Here is a 15735-nt window from a genome sequence, read left to right as displayed (position 1 = left end):
GCTGTAGCAGACTACTTGCAGTTCTCTGAATGTATCATCTTCCTATTGCCTTTTGGTGTCTTTGAATTTTTTTCTCTCCTTGGAACTCCCTTCCCCCCTATTACTGGCCTGTCTAATTTCATATTCATCAAGACTCCATTTAGGTATCACCATGGGGAGGGGGAGTCCATGGATGACTACCAAGGGGAGAACCCCCAGCACCCCCAATACTTCCTTGATGTATCTCATTTAGCAAGTTTGAGAGCCCGTCATTGTCTGTAAATGTTGAGAAACATTCATTTGCAAGGTGGTGCCAAGTTTTGGGGTAGAATTCCAGTAACAGTTAACATTGTCTTACAGAAAAGCTGCTCCTCAACCACAGCCTGGAGCCTGAATTCTGATCTGTGACCTCATAAGTACATGCCATCGGTCACAAGGGTTAGAGTAGGGTGACTCACTATAACCTATCACCACTACTGCTAGAAAACCAGTTTTAGCACTTAGCTAGATATGATAAATGAAATCAATCGCCTTGTTAAAGAGGAATTCTGGCATTTTGGGAATCATGTTTACAGAAAACTAAGGAGCCTCACTTTGGGAGGAACGTCTGAGATGATGAAGGAGAAGAAAATGTGCCATCTGAGGGAAGAGTATACTTTTATTTAGAATTTTAGCCAAGAACTTTCAGTAAACATTGTTTTGTTTTTCCTTTAAAGCATAAACATACTCTCTTCTTAAATTAGTCTTAGGTGGTAAGACAGACAAATACAACTGTAGAGGAAATCATCTAGGTCTGTCTGCACTGAGCAAAGAGCAAAATTAAGGTTAATATAAAAATAAAGACTGATCACAAATACATTATTATTTGATTGACTTGTGTGTATAAAAATTTGGAAGCTAAGAGACATAATTTTAAACTAAAACAGTTTACATGATGAGAGAGAAGAAAACCTGACTATTTTCCTAGAAAAACGACTATCATTGAATTTTAGAAAGTCTATGAAACTGAAGAAAAGGCCTGATAATTACCAAATAAAATTTGTTTGCTACTAAATGATTATTTAGTTATTTTTAAAAGTTCCAAGATTTTGAAAATAACAGTGGTGCTTATATAACTGAGAATTATTCCTGTTTAGCTTGTAAAAATTAGTTTTCAATGCCAATGAAATAAAGACATGGGAAAGAATACGTTTGTCATCATCATACTCTAAAGAGTTTAAGGGGAAACAAAATGGAGATAAAGATTAATCTGTTCTAGTTTTGTTTTCAGAACTATACAACAGGTGAATTCTTTCAATCAATGCCTAATTTTCTTACCGGGAAAAAAAAATAGTTTCTCCCTTATCCTGTTTTTTGGGTATACTTTTATGTCCCAGAACTATAGTTACTACTATTACCTAGTAATTACTACTTTTACTATTTTAGGATATGTAGACTAGCCTCTGGACCTGCCCAGGAAGAGATGAATCTGCTTATTCAGATTCTGCCCTGCCATTTTCTAGCAGTGTGACCCTGGACTAATTGTTTAATTGCTCTGTGCATAAATTTACTCATTAGTAAAATCATAAATAGAAAAGTTCACCTTTCTCAAGAGAATGATGTAAGCACAGCTCTGGACAAGTAGTAAAAGTCCAATAAATGTTAGTTGTGATTTATGAATGCTTTAATGAGGGAAAATGTAGCAAGTTCTAAACAATTGGATTTACCAGGCTTTTGGATCACAACTTATTTATAATCCTCTAGTTGCCTGTATACCATTGTATTTTCGACGAAGACATCTGACGTACACAGAGTAGTTATTCTTTTGAATTATACTGTTTTCTCAAACTGAAAAGTCTATATTTTAAACTTTGCAGTAAAGAATAGACTTCTGAAATTGAAATTCAGCTGGTCACACTCTTTAATATTAGTGTGTGGGGGTACAGTTTGTAGCATATTTTTGAGGTAAAATTATATATAACATTATATGTTGCAGGTATACAGCGTTGTAATTTGACATCTGTGTACACTACAAAGTGATCACTACAAGTTGTTACCATCATCCATCACCATACTTCACTCCATTCACTCATTTCGCCTACCCCCACCTAACTTCCTCTCTGATAACCACCAATCTGTTCTCTGTATCTATGACCTTATATTTGTATTATTTTGTTAACTCATGTGTTTGCTTTTTTTTAGATTCCACATGTGGGTAAGATCATTTGATATTTGTCTTCCACCGTCTGACTTACTTCACTTAGCATAATACCTTCAAGGTCCATCTTTGTTGTTATAAATGTCAAGATTTCATTCTTTCTTATGGCTGAATAGTATTCATTTTATATATATATATATATATATATATATATATATACACACATATATACCACAACTTCTTTAACCATCCATCCAATGATGGACATTTAAGTTCTTTCCATTTCTTGATTATTGTAAATAATACTCCATAAACAAAGGGGTGCAAATATCTTTGCAAATCAGCATTTTTGTATTATTTGGATAAATGCTCAGAAGTCAGAGGTGGCTGGGTGGTTCAGTCAGTTAAGCATCTGCCTTTGGCTCTGGTTATGATCCCAGGTTCCTGGGATCAAGCACCGCATGGGGCTCCCTGCTCAGTAGGGAGCCTGCTTCTCCCTCTACCCCTCCTCCCTGCTTGTGCTTTCTCTCTATCAAATAAATAAGTAAAATCTTAAAAATAAATAAATACCCACAAGTCAAATAGCTGGATTATATAGTTCTATTCTTAATTTTTTAAGGAATCTTCATACTGTTTTCCACAGTGGCTATACCAATTTGCATTCCCACCAACTTGATATATGAGGGTTACCTTTTCTCCACATCCTAGCCATCATTTGTTATTTCTTGTCTTTTCAATAATACCCATTCTGTCCAGTGGGAGGTGATATCTCATTGTGGTTTTGATTTGCATTTCTCTAATAATTAATGATGTTGAAGATCTTTTCATGTGCCTGTTGGTCATTTGTATGTCTTCTTTGGCAAAATGTCTATTCAGATCCTTTGCCTATTTTTTAATCAGATTGTTTATTATTTTGTTGTTGAGTTTTACAAATTTTAGATATTAATCCCTTGTCAGATATATGATTTGCAAAAATCTTGTCCCATTCAGTTGGTTGCCTTTTCAATTTGATGATGGTTTCTTTTGCTGTGCAGGAGCTTTTTAGTTTGATGTAATCCCATTTGTTTATTTTTACTTTTATTTCCCGTGTTTTTGGAGTCAGATCCACAAAAATATCACTAAGACCAATGTCGAGCAGCTTATTGCATGTTTCCTTCTAAGAAGTTTATGGTTTCAGGTCTTACATTCAAGTCTTTAAGCCACTTTGAGTTAACTTTTTGTGTGTGGTATAACATAGTGGTCTAGTTTCATTCTTTTGCATGTGGTTGTCCAGTTTTTTCAACATATTTATTGAAGAGACTATCTTTTCTCCTTTGTGTATTCTTTTTTTTTTTTTTTAAAGATTGTATCTATTTATTTGACAGAGATAGAGACAGCTAGCGAGAGGGAACACAAGCAGGGGGAGTGGGAGAGGAAGAAGCAGGCTCCCAGCAGAGGAGCCTGATGTGGGGCTCGAACCCATAACGCCGGGATCACGCCCTGAGCCGAAGGCAGACGCTTAACCGCTGTGCCACCCAGGCGCCCCTCTCCTTTGCGTATTCTTGACTCCTTTCTCATAAATTGATTGTCCATATATATGTGGGTTTAATTCTGGGCTGTCAGTTCTGTTCCATTTATCTGTGTGTCTGTGTTTATACCAATAACATACTGTTTTGATTAGTATAGCTTTGTACTGTGGTTTGAAATTGGAGCATGATACCTTCAGCTTTGTTCTTTCTCAAGATTGCTTTCTCAAATTTTAGAATTATTTGTTCTTAAAGGCCATTGGAATTTTGATAGGGATTGGATTAAATCTGTAGAATGCTTGGGTAGTATGGACATTTTAACAATACTAATTCTTCCAATCCATGAGCGTGGGATATCTTTCCATTTATTTGTGTCTTCTTCAATTTCTTTCATTAGTATCTTATAATTTTCAGTATACAGGTCTTTCACCTCCTTAAAAATTTTACCTCCTTAAGGTTATTTCTAGGTATTTTATTCTTTTTGATAAAATTTTGAATGGGATTGTTTTCCTAATTTCTCTTTCTGATAATTTGTTAATTAGATTATAGAAACACCACGAATTGCCATATGTTGGTTTTGTATCCTGCTACTTTACTGAATTCATTTATTAGTTCTAACAGTTTTTTGGTGCTGTTGTTTGAGTTTTCTGTGCATAGTATCATGTCGTCTGCAAATAGTGACAGTTTTACTCTTTTTCCAGTTTGATGCCTTTGTTTCTTTTTCTGGCCTAATTGTTGTGCCTAGGACTTCCAATACTATCTTGAATAAAAGTGGGGATAGTGGGTATCCTTGTCTTATTCCTAATTTTAGAGGAAGAGCTTTCAGTTTTTCGGTATTGACTGATGTTAGCTGTGGGTTTGTTATGTATGGCCTTAATTATATTGACATGTGTTCCTTCTGTACCTCCTTTGTTCATAGTTTTTATCATAAGTGTTTGTTGTATTTTGTCCCATGTTTTTTATGCATTTATTGAGATGATCATATGATTCTTGTCTTTCATTTTGTTAATGTGGCCTATCACGTTGATTTATTTGTGGATGTTGAACACTTCTTGCTTCCCTAGAATAAACTCCACCTGATTGTGGTATATGAACCTTTTAATGTATTACTGAATTCAGTTTGCTAGTATTTTGTTGAAGATTTTTGCATCTGTGTTCATCAGGGCATGTTAGCCTGTAATGTATGTATGTCTGTGCATGTGTGGTGTGTCTTTGTCTGGTTTTGGTTAGGGTGATCCTGGCCTCCTAAAATAAGTTTGGAAGCATTCCCTCCTCTTCAATTTTTTTTAAAGAGTTTGAGAAAGATAGGTATTAAATCTTTGGATGTTTGGTAGAATTCACCATGAGTAAAGCTGTCTACTCCTGGACTTTTGCTTGTTGGAAGTTTTGATTACTGATGCAGTCATCTTACTAGTAATTGGTTTATTTAGATTTTCTATTTCTTCAGTCTTGGAAGATTGTATATTTCTGAGAATTTATTTCTTCTAGGTTGTCTAATTTTTTGGTGATTTTTCACAGCAGTCTCATGATCCTTCGTATTTTTGTGATGTCAGTTGTAACTTCTCATCTTTCCTTTCTGATTTTATTAGAGGCCAGTCTCTTATTCTTTGTTAGTCTAGCTAAAGTCTTGTCAATTGTTTATCTTTTCAGAGAACCAGCTCTTAAATTCAATGATCTTTTCTAATATTGTTTTATTCTGTTAGTTCCACTCTGATCTTTAATATTTCCTTCCTTCTACTAACTTTGAGTTTCATTTTTTCTTCTTTTTTAGCTCTTTAGGTGTAAAGTTAGATGGTTTATTTGAGATTTTTGTTTGTTTTTTTCTTGTAGTAGGCCTGTATTGCTATGATCTTCTCTCTTAGAACTGCTTTTGCTGCATCCCATAGATTTTGGTGTGTCATATTTCTGTTTTCTTTTGTCTCTGGGTATTTTTTTATTTCTTTGATTTCTTTAATGATCCACTGGTTGTTCAGTAGCATGTTGTTAATCTCCACATTTTTGTAGTTTTTCCAGTAATCTTTGTAATTGATTCTACTTTCATACTATTGTGAGTGAAGAAGATGCTTGGTAAGATTTCAGTCTTCTTGGATTTATTGAGATTTGTTTTATAGCCTGATATGTGATCCATCCATGTGCACTTGAGAAGCATGCATATTCTGCTGCTTTTGGATGGAGTGTTCTATATGTCTATTAAGTCCGTCTGGCCTAATGTGTCATATAAGGCTGATGGTTCCTTATAAATTTTCTGTTTGGATGATCTGTCCATTGATGTGAGTGGGTATAGTATATTGATTTGGCAAATGAAAGCATGTAATTGAGTCAAGCTATTGTGCAGGCTTTGAACTGAGCCAGCTCAGTTGGCATTTGTCCTGAGGATATTTATTCAAAAGACATTGATACCTTCCTCACAGACTGGAATGACCACAGTTATGGTTGCCAGAAATAAAAGTAACCACCTCAAGCTACTTATCATTTTCACAAGAGGTGGTTTATTAGTAGTAATCAAAAGGATACTAGAAACCAAGAAAACTTTCTAATAATTATATTGAAGGAATGTCCGGCCCTCTAAGGGAATTCCTTATCTGACAGTGATCTTTGTCTACCTCCTGCTACACAACAACATAGTGAATTAAAGTTTGGGCTGGTTGAGGATAGTACAGACTTCAATTTCCCAGCTGAACAATTCCAAAGATAGTTTTTCTGCTTCCATTTTTTAATTCTTGCTGAGCTGGAATGTCATTCAGTGTGATTGTCACTTCTCAACCACTGGCTGGCAGACTGGCTAGAAAGTATGGGACAGGAAAAAACAATGTCAAAATATTATTGTTGGTCAGAGTTGGAGACCTTGATCACAAGAGTGAGAAAAACAGTAGAAATATTAAAGAGGTGTTTATATTAAATAAATATTAAATAAAATAAATATTAAAGAGTTGTATTAAAAAGTGTTGTGGTCTGCCAATGACTGTGAGCAAAAGATAAGGAAGCAGCTGGGAAGTAAAGGACCCCAAGATAAATAGCAAAAGCCAGTCTTTACTGTGAGGGCTGGCTTCCTTTCCTTTCCTTTCCTCTCCTCTCCCCCCCTCCTTTCCCTCACTCCCTCCTTTCCCTTCTTTCTTTCTTTCTTTCTCTTTCTTTCTTTCTTTCTTTCTTTCTTTCTTTCTTTCTTTCTCTTTCTTTCTTTCTTTCTTTCTTTCTTTCTCTTTCTTTCTTTCTTTCTTTCTTTCTTTCTTTCTTTCTTTCTTTCTTTCTTTCTTTCTTTCTTTCTATTAGGTATTACATTGTTTCCCTACGTACCACAACAAAGGACAGGATATACCTGTGTTGATGGGCATTCAAAAGGGAAAAGACCAAAGTATGTGTAGTTTGAATAAATGTAAGCTGAAGTAAGTCTGACTAGCTACTATAATGTCAAAGTCTAAATTGTCATTTTTATAACCACCCCAGAGGTTTTTTTATATAGTCAGTGCAATCTTGGTTCAGGAATTTAGTGTTTTCCTTTTTTCCTTTAAGACCACCTGTTGCCCTTGCGTAGAGCATGACAGAACACTCCTGACGACAGGATCATGTGACATTTAAGTTTATGTGTGCTATAGTCAATATTGAAAAGTGATTTGAATGATAACTACTGTACTTTCCCCCCATAACCTACTCAGCAATATTTTTACTAACAATGTTTTTGTCACTTAATCTGCTTTAGATTTAATCATTTTAAATTTAAAGAAAATAAAAAATATTTTTAAACTATTTATCTACGTAAATAAATGTTTTTCCAAAGTATGTTTATATGGTTTTTGTGTCCTTAAAGTGGCAGTGGTTTTAAACACAAATATAAATATCTCTTTAATGAAAACAAATTAAACCAATGATACTTGTATTTTAGGACTCTTTTCATGTTCAGAATCGCAGAAACCAACTCAAACTAGCTTAAACAAAAAGGGAAGTTATTGATTCACATAGCTAAGAAGTCTAAGTAGGACAGGATCTAGGAGCTCAGTGTCATCTGTGCTTGTTGTCTGGCTGGCTGGTGTACTCTCACTCCTAGCACCATATTCCAGCTTTACTCCTTGGCATAATAATTCTCTTCTTTCCTACCATAGTTCATCTTGCTCCTTGAAGCCAAGGAATTGGCAGTTATGAAGGCTTTAATATTGTTAGTTTTATTAATTGAATGAAATTTACATGGAATATCATAGTTCATTTCTAGGGAAACATTCTGATTAGCCCTGCTTGGGTCATGTGCCCTCCCTTGAATCAGTCTCTCTTCCCAGGGGAAGAAGTGCTTAATGACTGGCCAACCCTGGATTATGTGACGGAAACAAGGAAGGGTATGGGGAAAGAATGGGGGCAGGAGGAATTGTGGTTGGCATCCTTATTTGATTCACAAAAATGGGAGAAGGTGAGTATCAAACAGAACATGCACACAGCATCTGATATGCTAAAAAGTACTGATTGGTATGTTTAGCTCTTCCTTCTCCTTTCCTTTCTAAATTTTGGCTCATTTTTTGTTGAGGTCAACCTTAACAACTTTAATACGTGACTTAAAATACTTATTTTAAAAGATAACTAGACTAATAAGTTTAAAGTTAAACTTTTAAAAATTTTGCTGTTATTAAGACTTTTATGGGTAATCTTGGTGCCACAAATTATATAAGTATGTTTATTTTTATTTATTTATTTATTTATTTATTTATTTATTTATTNTCTCTTGTTTCATTCCCCCTTCTGATTACCCCCCCTTTCTTTATCCCTTTCTTCTCCTACCGATCTTCCTAGTTCTTACGTTCCGTAGATGAGAGACATCATATGATAATTGTCTTTCTCTGCTTGACTTATAAGTATGTTTTTTAAAATGTAGCTACCAAAATAGTGTTTTTTATTGTATAACCACTAAAGATTGAGATTTTTTAAAAACATACATGATACATCATGATGTACTCTGACTTTATATGTGTTTCTGCATTTTGCTGATAAGCTCTTTTTTAGTGATTCACTCATATATTTAGGACACTGAGAAACTGTTATAAAGTCCTCATCTTCACACTTTAATAGTGAATCGTTTGAATTTTGAGAAACTAAACTTTAGGCCAGTGCTTATAGATAGCAGCGTTTTCAAACATATCTTTAAAACTTCTTTGCATGAGGGCACCTGAGTGGCTCAGTTGTTTAAGCATCTGCCTTTGTCTCAGGTCATGATCCTGGGGTCCTGGGATTGAGCCCCTTATTGGGGCTCCCTGCTCAGCAGGGAGTCTGCTTCTCCCTCTCCTGCTGACCCTCCCCCCTGCTCATGCTCATGCTCTCGCTCTCTCTCAAATGAGTAAATTTTTTAAAAAATCTTTTTGAAAAACTTCGTTGCATGAAAAACAACTTAAAAGGTTCATGTATATACAGGATCAGGTAAGAGCAATTCTGATCATAACATAAAAAGCCAAAATTTTGTTCCCCTTAAGAATATGAATATTCAGTCTGGAAATGATGGTATTGTTTTAAGCTTTATTATGAACTTTTCTGTAAAGCTTTTTAACTTATAAAATACTTTCATATACATTGCCTCTTTTGATTCTCATAATATCTTGAAGTTTTTCTTTTTTATATCCAAAGGGGACTAGTGTATGCTTTTCTTTTATCTTCCTCGCAATTCCAAGTCAAACTAGCCTAAAATTTATTTTTAAATGAATGAAGACAAGCAATAACAAGTATTGGCAAAGATACAAGGAAAATGGAACCTTTGTGCACTGTTGGTGGGAATGTAAAATAATATAGCTGCTATGGAAAACAATATTGCAGTTTCCCAAGAAATTAATCAAAGAATTACTAGATGGTTGAGCTATTCCACTTCTGTGTATATACCCAAAAGAAGTGAAAGCAGGGACTCAAAATTGTATTTGTATACCATGTTCATAGTGGCATTATAGACAGTAGCTCAAAGGTAGAAACAGCCCAAATGCCCACCCACAGGTGAATGGATAAACAAAATGTAGTATGTGCATACAAAGGAGTAGTATTAATCCTCATTCTCATACCTGTTGCTCCTGCCAAGTGGTCTAATGTCATCAGATTTTAACTGCAGTTACCTTATACTGTAGCTCCCAAATGACTTATAGTTCCCAAATGCAGCATGAAATCCCATTTTTCTTTACTCAGAAACCTCTCATACCCACTTTTTCCCATCTCTTCTGTTTCTGAGAAACTGCTACTCATATCCTAACACCCTTCACAACTGTCTCCACTTCTCCGGAATCTTCTCTGGCCAAACCTCATAAAGTGAATTACTTTTTCTTTTCACATAAGCATAGTTACTACAACTGTATTCGTATATATCACACTATATAATGATAATTTGCATTTCTGTCTCTCTCTGAAATATCCCCCTAAAATATCAGCTTCTTTAGGGCAGGAACTACTTGTTATTCATTTCTGTATCTCCAGCACCTGACACAGTTCCTGGCAAAATGGTGGGTATGTGATGATGATGATGATGATGATGATGAGAGAAGATAGCATTTATTTAATATATTACTATGTGCCAAATATTATTTGATATACTTTACTTATAATAATTCATTTTAATAATCCAGTCAATTAGTTGGATCCAGAGTGGTTACATAGCTTCCCCAGAGTTGCTCAAATATGTAGCAAGACTGGGGTTCAAATCCAAGCAGTCTGACTCCAGAATCTGTGTTCTTAACCACTATGCTATACAGCTGTGATGATCACATATATTAAAAAATGGCTACACACGTAAATTAAGTATATAATTTCGGCTCCTTCTAGGCTTAAGCTGCTTTTCCCTTAAGTAGCATTTTTAGAGGCGTCGTATACATTGTTTTATTTGTTTGAGTTGCCATTGATATAATTTGATACAGCATTCAAATAATTCCCTCTGGTAATTTTTTCCTTTTTAGCAAAGTAAAGACAGTAAGAAATCACCTATATAGCAAAGGGAAATTTTCTTGGAAAATGTGTCCAGTATTCATGCCCACTACTTCTAGAGTTCTTGCTTCTATGGAGAGCAATGAAGACTGTGGTCTTGTGTTAATATTTTAGGCAGATGGAATATCAGTCAAAACTTAGACATGCTGTACCCAGCTTTAAGTTTTACTGTTCTGAGTACATGTGACTTCCTCAGAGGCATAATCTAAAATTGTACAGCAGAGCAAATGGGTTTACGTTTGACCCATTGCTGGGAGCAATGCCAGCATCTTTGTTTTGTAGCATGACATATAATATTAAAAAACATAAGCCAAAACTCAAGCCATAATTTTTAATAACTAAATGTAAATGGTAGATTGTGCATTTTTAAATTTGAATAATAGTAATTATATTTGTGGCAAAAAAGAGTTTTATTGGTTGGTGTCCTAAGAGTCGAGAACCCTGAGGGAGAAATAAGTCTGGTAGGTTTCAATTATTAAGACAGAACAGCTATATCATTCTTCTTTCCCTGTTAATTTCCCCAGAGTGAATAGAGGCTGAATGATAGTATTACCATATTGATTAGATGACTTACTAACAAACACTGTAAAGCTTATCTAATTGATTGTTTTGATGACACCATTAAAATTTCATTTGGTTTATTATAATATATCCCTGCAAAGTTGGAGTTTAACCATTCTCATTTCTCCTTGTTGTGCCTAGGGAATCTTTGAGACATTATTTTTGCCAGCTCATAACTTTTTACATTCATTCTATGAAGATAAAATATAAGTGAAAACACTCAACAAACATTAAGAACCTTCTTTTACCAGGCCTTTTTCTCCCCTGCAAAATTTCCGTATTGTTTGTGTTTCTTAATTGCCATTCTTTCACTCGCTCCCATTTTTAAATTTCTTTCTGCAGCTTTCAGAAACATGAAGATTTTCCTTTTCTTTCCATTGCTAGCTTTCCTCTCTCTGTACCTCCTGTACACTTGGAGGCTGCAGAGATGTAGCAGTGGGCATGCCAGCCTCTCCACATCGCATCTCTGTCTGTAGTTGGGTCTCCATGGTTATGAGAAGCAGAAAGTGCTGAAGTAGCACTCTGTAAGGACTGGCAAGACAAAACAGCGCTGTGGCCCATACAGGAACAGCATTTAGTCCCTGTGGTGCTGGAGAAGCTGAAGAGAAGCATGCTGTGGAGAGTGGGAGACTCTCTCAGTTAAGAACGCAGACTTGGCAGATTTATTAGCAGTAACATTCTAGGATGAACTTAATTTATAATTAGTAAATTATTTTTTTCAAATGGAAAAACCTTTAAATATTGTTCCCTTCTCTTTCAGGAGGCCAGATGCTCCAGTGCCTGATGGTGAAAGTGAAAAAAATACAGAAGAAAGTTCAGACAGTGAATCTTCTTTTAGTGACTAAGCTTAATTTTGATAACAGTTACATATACATGTGTAGGTATACATTTACATTCTATAAGAAAGAGAACCTGAACTTGAACTCTTAGTCATAAAAACATCAGATGGCCATATATCCACCACCAAACTTCCTCTATGTTAAAAAAATAAATAAAATAAAACTTTTATAACCTGGCAGTATGTCTTGTTACCAAAATACAGGGCTGCGACTGAAAAATAGAGTAGTGCTGTTAGTGCTCCAAATACTAAGATGGGATATTTCAGGGATGCGGTGAGCATTGAAAATGAAGTCAATGTGAGTTTGGTGATAACAAATAGATTCAATGCAAAAAAAGGGAATTTGGCTACGTGAGTTATTCAATTTTTGTGACTATTTAAGCATGAAAACTATTATGTGTATTTTTATTATAAGACTTGTTAAGGAAGTTTCTGGCAGAGACTAATACCAGACTTAAATTTTCTGTGACAACGTGAAGCCTATATGTCATAGAAAGTATGAATTTGGAATTTATTGCTCATATTTGTTACCATATAGAGCTTTTCACCACTTGTCCATTAGTTCCTATACTATTCAAGTGTCAGATATTCTTGGAATATTATCAGATAGAAATTGAATTGAAGGTAGTTTCAATGTGTTTCAGAGCAAGCATCATGTGATCAATTCTTTTATTGCCTAAACAGAAAAAAAAATACATAAGATGCTGTCATCTCCTCACCTTGCAAATAATTCTTCATGAATTACACACAGTGTAAAAAATTTCTAAAATACTTACATGAAAAGATATATAAATACATTTGATTAATGGTGCTCATCTTAGTTTAGCCCACCTGAAAGTAGACCCTGAGAAAAGGACTTGGGTGTAAGTATGTCATTTGTGAGGTAATCACAGGATGCAGAAGTGAGAGAACAGGAAGAGCAAAAGGAAGAAAACCCATACAAAGGTATATTATTAAGGTTGGCATTTTGGGCTCTAAGACCTGAGGAGCTTACAAAATGCCTCCCAAAAATGCCCACCTAATATGGATAGGATAATTATTAACCAGTTTCCATCCGCCATTAGTTGAAAGTTACCTCCAAGAGCATTGACTACCTCAGCACTTCTGGGCTGTACTTTTCATGTGGGAAGGCGGGCTCCCCCAACACTGAAAAAGGACTTGGATCAGAAAACAAAAAGATGCATGGCTCACACTTGTGGGATTTCACTAGCAAAAAAGGACAAGTCTGAGGTCAGCACCGTCAAGTGTAGTTGTGGCTGATAGCAGAAGTTGATAAGGGGATGTGATGTTGGGCAAAAGAGGTGTTTATTGCTGAATAGTTCTTGCCTGTCCAGAACAGCTTGAGTCCCATGTTAAGTCCACTCCATCACCAAGTCTTCAAGGTGGTGGTCAGCCACATTCTATAAAATACTCAGAAGCATTAGACAAGCTACAGTTCCTGTTATTACTGAACCCAAAGCCAAAATATATGCATTATCTTCCTCCACCCCTCATTTGAGGTTTGCTCTTGCTCTCTGCCAGAAATTCAGCTGGTCTAGTTTGGTCGTCTGCTAGAGTGCACCAGACCTTCATCCCTTCAGGGATCTAGAGTCTTAGTTACTTTGCCCTTTTTAGGTTATGATTATCACAATTGTTGTATGCTGTTCTCACCAGCCTTGGGAACGTCAAGACACACCCCCAGTGACCTGAGTTCCAGACACATCCTCACTGTTTCATTTTGTGGTCACATTCCTAGTTCCTCATGTTAACCAACATATTAATTCCCCTTTCTTGCCTGTTGTCCCACAGACATGAGCAGCCCAACAGGACCATTTGGCAAATGTAGCTTCAGTTTTGTGGAATCCTTACAGTGCTTCCTGGTGGAAGTATGCCAGCTTCTTCCCTTTACCCTGTCAGGATACAGGACCTCCAATCCAGCAAAGCCTAAGGTGGTAGGAATGGGAAACACATTCTACAAGTAGCTCACTAGGAATGGTGGTAAGAAGGCCAATGCTATTTCTTTCCTCTTGGTTCCTGCACCTCTCATTTGGGGACATGGTATCATATACTGGTCATTGGTATAGTACGTGTATCATGTCCTGGAAAATAGGATCTTAATCCTACAGGATGTTATACCTGAGCTGATGCTTCAGCTGACCCTATAATAGGTCATTTCATTGTTCTCCTAGATTAACTGCTTCTAGATAATGCTGTATATGTAGGTTCATTGATCTAATCATTCATGTTCTTCATTTGCTATAAAACAGTTCGTTGGTCTGAGGCAATGTAATGCAGGATACTATGTTGGTAATAGGCATTCTGTAGACTATCAGATAGTAATGATGGCAGAGGTACTGCTGGAAGGCAAGCCTATATTAAGAGTACAAATTAATGATAGGAATGAATTACTTCCTCCTTTGGGGTGGAAGGAAATTAATGCACACAACTTGCTACCAAGTAGCTAGTTGATTTCAATAAAGGGATAGTACCAAATCATTGGTCTCTGCTTGTGACAGATCACATATTCAATAGTGGTAGTAACTAGATCATCCTTAATGAGAAAAAACCCAAGCTATTGGTCCCATCCCATGCATGGCCTCCATCTCTGTCACCATTATTATTCTATTCATGGGTTTGTTGTGCAAGCCTTGAGTGGTTACAGACAAGACTGGCTGAAATCTATTGGAATCATCCCGTCTGCCTGATCTTTGCTTCTTCATGTGAGTGTTCTCTCATTGGCATTCCATATACAAAATCTGCACATTTTGCCATAAACAAATAGACTTTTTTTCATTCTTAACTCAAGCCATGTCTTTCTCTATCAGCATGGATGACCAAGTGTACTGTATGAAGTTCTGTCTATCGGGAAGATTTTTCCCTCACCACTAATCTCTATGGCCTCCTCTGAGAGAGGCTGTAGTGTAGAAGCCAGCCATTGTTGGCTCACACCAATGTATAAGCTGGTCCATCCATGAACAAGGCCTGCTTTTTCTTTATCTGTCACCTGGCAGGTTAGCACTGCAAAAAAGAGCTTCAGTTCCTCACGTCTTCCTGTCGCCATACATTTTGCCATATTATTTTGCATTGCTTTCCCACTGTGGGTGGAGCATTCTGCCTCACCTTTTGACTCTGAACTTAGCCAGGTGATTTTGTTTTGGACCAATAGAATGTTAGCAAATGTGATCCAAGCAGAGGCTTGAAAAATAGTTGGATGATCGGTCTTGCCTTCTCCTGTGCCTCTGTCACTGACATAAGAACATAACTGGGATAGTCTGATGAAAAACGAAAGATATATGGAACAGAGCTAAGTTGTTCCAGTCACCCAGCCGCCAAGCTCAAAATGTGAGCAAGCCCAGCCAAGACCAGAACATATGCGTAGCCAATTCCCAGCTGGCCTTAGATGTGTGAATAATAAATACTCATTGTTGATTCTCATAAAGAATTTTTTAAATGATTTTTTATTATGTTAGTCACCATACAGTACATCCCCGGATTCTGATGTAAAGTTCGATGCTCCATTAGTTGCGTATAACACCCAAGTGTACCATGCAATACGTGCCCTCCTTACCACCCATCACCAGTCTATCCCATTCCCCCACCCCCCTCCCCTCTGAAGCCCTCAGTTTGTTTCTCATAGTCCATAGTCTCTCATGCTTCATTCCCCCTTCTGATTACCCCCCCTTTCTTTATCCCTTTCTTCCCCTACCGATCATCCTAGTTCTTATGTTCCATAGATGAGAGAAATCATATGATAATTGTCTTTCTCTGCTTGACTTATTTCACTTAGCATTATCTCCTCCAGTGCC

At 36.3% G+C, this 15735-nt stretch overlaps 1 protein-coding gene across 3 annotated transcripts in view; it reads left to right on the top strand.

The window, feature by feature from the left end:
- Positions 1-12130, top strand: part of WASHC3 (WASH complex subunit 3) — a 45945-nt gene extending 33815 nt beyond the window's left edge. For 2 of the 3 annotated variants that reach the window (XM_011220033.3, XM_002915457.4), the window contains exon 7: positions 11873-12130. In XM_011220033.3, the coding sequence (XP_011218335.1) occupies positions 11873-11957 (85 nt within the window). In that variant the 3' untranslated portion in view covers positions 11958-12130. Of the gene's footprint in view, positions 1-7889; positions 8018-11872 lie in introns of all 3 variants that reach the window. The other variant, XR_004620762.1, reaches the window with a different exon arrangement.
- Positions 12131-15735: the final 3605 nt, after the last annotated feature.

This window comes from Ailuropoda melanoleuca, chromosome 15, assembly GCF_002007445.2.
Source record: "Ailuropoda melanoleuca isolate Jingjing chromosome 15, ASM200744v2, whole genome shotgun sequence".
Classification (NCBI taxonomy): Eukaryota; Metazoa; Chordata; class Mammalia; order Carnivora; family Ursidae; genus Ailuropoda; species Ailuropoda melanoleuca.
Note: the sequence above shows the minus strand (reverse complement) of the source record. Positions and strands in the feature narration are given on the sequence as shown.